General features: G+C 36.3%; 1 protein-coding gene across 1 annotated transcript; it reads right to left on the minus strand.

Moving 5' to 3' along the window:
* Positions 1–532: 532 nt before the first annotated feature.
* On the minus strand, positions 533–3955 carry GPAT9 (glycerol-3-phosphate acyltransferase 9). Its single transcript, XM_089623794.1, has 12 exons — positions 3626–3955; positions 3485–3542; positions 3275–3393; positions 2938–3037; positions 2749–2844; positions 2560–2656; positions 2219–2306; positions 2037–2130; positions 1843–1928; positions 1472–1591; positions 1268–1366; positions 533–974 (listed from the first exon to the last, which is right to left on the minus strand). The coding sequence occupies exons 1-12, from the start codon at positions 3901–3903 to the stop codon at positions 929–931; spliced, it is 1281 nt and encodes a 426-aa protein (XP_089479920.1). The 5' UTR covers positions 3904–3955; the 3' UTR covers positions 533–928.
* Positions 3956–4483: the final 528 nt, after the last annotated feature.

Below are 4483 nucleotides of genomic sequence, written 5' to 3' on the forward strand. Positions count from 1 at the left end.
GGCGGAAATATCTGCGACCGCCCGACGAAATTGTTGAATTTGAATAGACCTTGTCAAAAATTACCCTAGTACGGCTGAAATCACGATTTTGTGTCTTCGTTCTTAATTGTCGATCTTCAGCGCATGTTTTAGCGTTTGTTTTGGGGAAATGACGCTTTCTTCACTCGAATTTTTTTTTTTTTTTTCATTTATACGCACAGTCAAACGACATATTTGGACGAAACGACAATGAAATCTTAACGACCAAACAACGTATTTTGGCAACATTTTTGTGGCGAAACGGTCAATATAACACATTTTTGCCGGAATCCCAAAATAGCACAAATTCGGCTACATTTCCCCGAAATTTTAAACATTGATCACAGCCCATTGCACTCAAACCATTTGAGTGTGAAAAACAATAAAACCTAAGACCGCCACTTGGAAAGGCATACCAATGATCGGGTAAATAAAATTAACAAAGTTTATGAGGTAATGAGCTGATCGTCTCATTTTCAACTAGCTATGAGATGAAATAGTTTAACACTCAATAACAACACAAGGCAGGTCTTAATATATTTAAACAAAATGATTTTCAGTGACGCCTTAATTCAAACTGATATACAAGTCAAGGCTTCATTTCTTGGGAAGTCACAGATAGTCAACTCGGTCAAAAGTCAACAAAATTCCAGGTTGAAATATTTTAATCTCCGCTGGTGGTGCTAATCCAAGAAATAAAAAAGGCCACGCAGTTTGTCACACCCACTCTAGAAATCAAATTTAAAAATCTACGTATCCACAGAGATTATTCTATGACAGCTTTTTACCAAATCTTATTTGAAACTCTTCCTATAGTGTGTGTCTCGGAACCAAAACAAGAAAGCTCAAAAAGCATAAAGTACATACTCAAATACAGCCAGACAAGAAAGCCAAGGCATAGAAAGTCTCTCTAGTCCTCTAGTCGCCGCAGCACCGACTCTGCAAAGCTCTGTTGTCTATAGACATAATGAATAAAATCAGCCATATGAATGAAAATCGAAAGTATTGAATTGGACAAGATCTCAGATTTTGGTAAGAAATCCACAAAAAAATAATAATAAATCATGAATTATAATCAAACACCTAGATTTTATGTATATAGCCTTTGACATGAAAAAAAAAAAGGGTCACGCCAACACAAATTCAGGTATCGGAACTCTAACATTTGATGTATTTTATTACACTCCTATTCAGGTTGAGAGAGAGAGAGAGAGAGAGAGAGAGAGAGAGAGAGAGAGAGGTGGTTTACTTTCGCTCTCTGTGCTTTGGACTCGGCCGAGAGTGCTTCAGATATCCATCCCAAGGAACCTTCTTAAGACCCGCCCGGGCTGATATTATGTCCCTAACCCTGCATTATTACACCATTGATTAATGGGTACCTATACAAATTTGACTTCCTCCTCCTGAAGTTTCCGCTGATCCTCTAGCAAAACATTCCTTGTTTATTATTTACCTTTCTGCAAACTCGATGGCTGTCTCACCGGGCCTTATGTTTTGGGGCTCCAAATACCACACGTCACAAACAACTGCCCATGAAGTCATGAGCCGTAAAAGATGCTTTGTGAAGGATTGCCTGGAAAAGATATGCTAAGGAACATTATGTATATGTCTTTCATTTTCGCAACAAGATAAACCCTGATTTTGATACAAGCTTCTTTATAACTTTATATATCATTGTCCGAGTAAATGATCTGACAATTTCGGTATTTTGTAAAAATCCTCATAACTCACTTGACAGACAAGCCAGAATTTTAGAGCAAATGTGTTGCTATGCTAAGAATTAGCTTTAAAAAAATAATGAAGATGCAAGAATCAGTATCTTACTTCCTGCTATTCCAAAAGGCATCAACAAAGATTTTGTTGTACTTAATTGCAACAGGACAAACAGAGCATTCCAGCTCAAATGCACCCTAAACACCATAGACAGCTTAAATTAGAAAAACTTGTGTCATGTTGTCATTAAACTTGACAGCAAAACTTATATAAAAATATGTCACCAAAAGAAGAAAAACATTTACCTTTTTAAACATGACAGTGTAGTGATTATTCACACAAGTTCCTTCAGGAAATATAAGAAGAGGGTTATCGGCTCCCCGCACGTGATCCCTCAATCTGTAGAAAGCATTAATATTATTATGTGCCAAAACAGCTTCGACAAGCTAATGTAATGATATATTTGAATCCATAGATATATACGTACTTCTTTGCCACGATTTCACGATCCTTGGATTCTGTACGGTTGAACCAAATACAGCCCACACTCTCCAAAATAGTGCTTTGCAAAAGCCCTTCACAAGAACACAGCACAAGACAAATATAAAGCTCTTTCTTTCAGATTCTCAAACTTACGAGCTAAAAAACGTAACTCATAGGATTTCATGAAGCATGTAGTCTAAGAAAATATTTAAGCCATTTAACTTGGATTCATATTTGAATGCTAATCCAAAGCGACAAATTATTATTTGTACAATATGCCAAATCAATGACAGCATTGTGGTAGGCTTTTGAATTAAAATATGATAGTGTAATTGAGACACTCACCAACCCAACCAGCATGTTTTTGCATGATGACTGAAAATGCAGTCATCTGTTCTAGGATGATGAAATCAATCATGGAAGTATGATTGGCGACAAAAACCTGCTCGAATCCATGGTCATTCAGTGGTCAACATACATTCACACTCACATCAAATAAGCTATAAGCATAAGATCATATAGAGTCTGCATTACCTGATTTGGTCGCATACTAGGCCGTGGCCCGTGATATTTGACCACTCCGGTCCAAGATGCAACAAAGAAGCTGCAAATTAGCTCCACCAAAAACCTCTGAAAGACAAACACTGATGATTACCAAAAACCCCAAAAATCTCTTGACTGTGCAAAACACATCTCAAAGTCCGAAAGTTATAGGACTCGCACCTCAATCTTCCTCCTCAATTTTTTGTGCGACTTTAGCAGAAAATGTACCGGAATGTACGCGGACAGGAATATAATCCATCCCAACGTCAACACTATAACCCTGAACATCATTTTATCCACAACCACACAATACATCTTTCAAAATACATGTACATAGTAGATAGTACACCATGAAATGATTAGATACGCCCTTAAACAAGAAGACACAGAAGAACCATACATGATTCATAGCAAATAGATGAATTTTCCAAAAACTAATTTGCATGACAACCAAACTTGATTCTGATCATATAATAATGGGTTGCATGTTACGAAATCAAAACTGGGAGACTCTGACCTCACTGGAAACAGAACGAGATAGCGAATCACTACACCGCAGCACCACAGAGGAAACAAATACACGTTCCAGTTCCACGGCTCCGGTGAATTCGATTTGAAGCACCTCGTAAACGAATCCTGGTTTCGTTTCCCAAATTCAACACTTTAGATTCCATAAAAAAAAAAAATAAATAAGAACACAAAAGAATGAGATTAACAAAAATCTTACATCAACAATGGCACCAGCAGCCTCGGTGAGAGTCGGAGAAATATCGAGCAAATCACGACTGAACAATCAACAAAAATCAATTGAAGTGAAATCTAAACTACTCCACACAAAAATTCTCCAGAAACAAGCATAGACTCTTACAGTCGAAGCTTTTCGTGCGGCTCGTGCTGAATCAGAGATCCAGAAGGAAGGTAGTCCTCGATATTGGGTCGATCGAGGTCCAACTCCGACCGAGAAGGCTTAAGCGTCATTTCTTCCTCTTCTTCTTCTGCTTCTGCTTCTGCGTTGAGTTCTTCTACGATACTTTCGGTTTGGCGTTTCTTTTCGCGTTTCGGAATTCTTCGTTTCTGTTTGGGCTCTGCGTTTTTATACCACAAATCTTCTTCACGCATTCCCAGGCAGCTTGCCCATCCTCCCATGTCCCATCTGCTTTCTAAGTCCCCTTCTCTATTTCATTTCTGATTTTAGTTTTGTCTCCTCGGGAATTTCTACTGTACGAATGCTACAGAATTCCGTAGCATTGCGGACGATAGTAAACCGTTTGATTGTAATCGTACGGTCTAGTGCATTTGATGTATAAATACAATTGTCGTCAAAACGATGTTAAGTTGTCTTAGAAAGGATTAATATAATACTTACCGAGATTTTTATTGATATATCGACTATAGATAGATGTATCAATGGATATTTAATAACAATTTCAATATCGATTACTGATTCATACCGATGTAATTTTTATCGACAATATATCGACAAAAATCCTATAACAAAATATAATTTTTATAAAATCTAAAATTTCTATATGTCTCAAAATCCAAAATATAAATTAAAATAATATTTTATTTATTATTATGATAAAATAATTATCAAACGCTACCTATTCAAAACAACAAATAAATTCAAAATCTACACTACAAATCATAAAATAGTATTCAAATACTGTCAATTTTTAATATAAACTCAAATATTATTGATTTTTATTTATATATAATGAATTAA

Source organism: Urtica dioica, chromosome 8 (assembly GCF_054948205.1).
Source record: "Urtica dioica subsp. dioica isolate 48M chromosome 8, U.dioica_male_clone48M_v1_H2, whole genome shotgun sequence".
NCBI classification, from domain to species: Eukaryota; Viridiplantae; Streptophyta; class Magnoliopsida; order Rosales; family Urticaceae; genus Urtica; species Urtica dioica.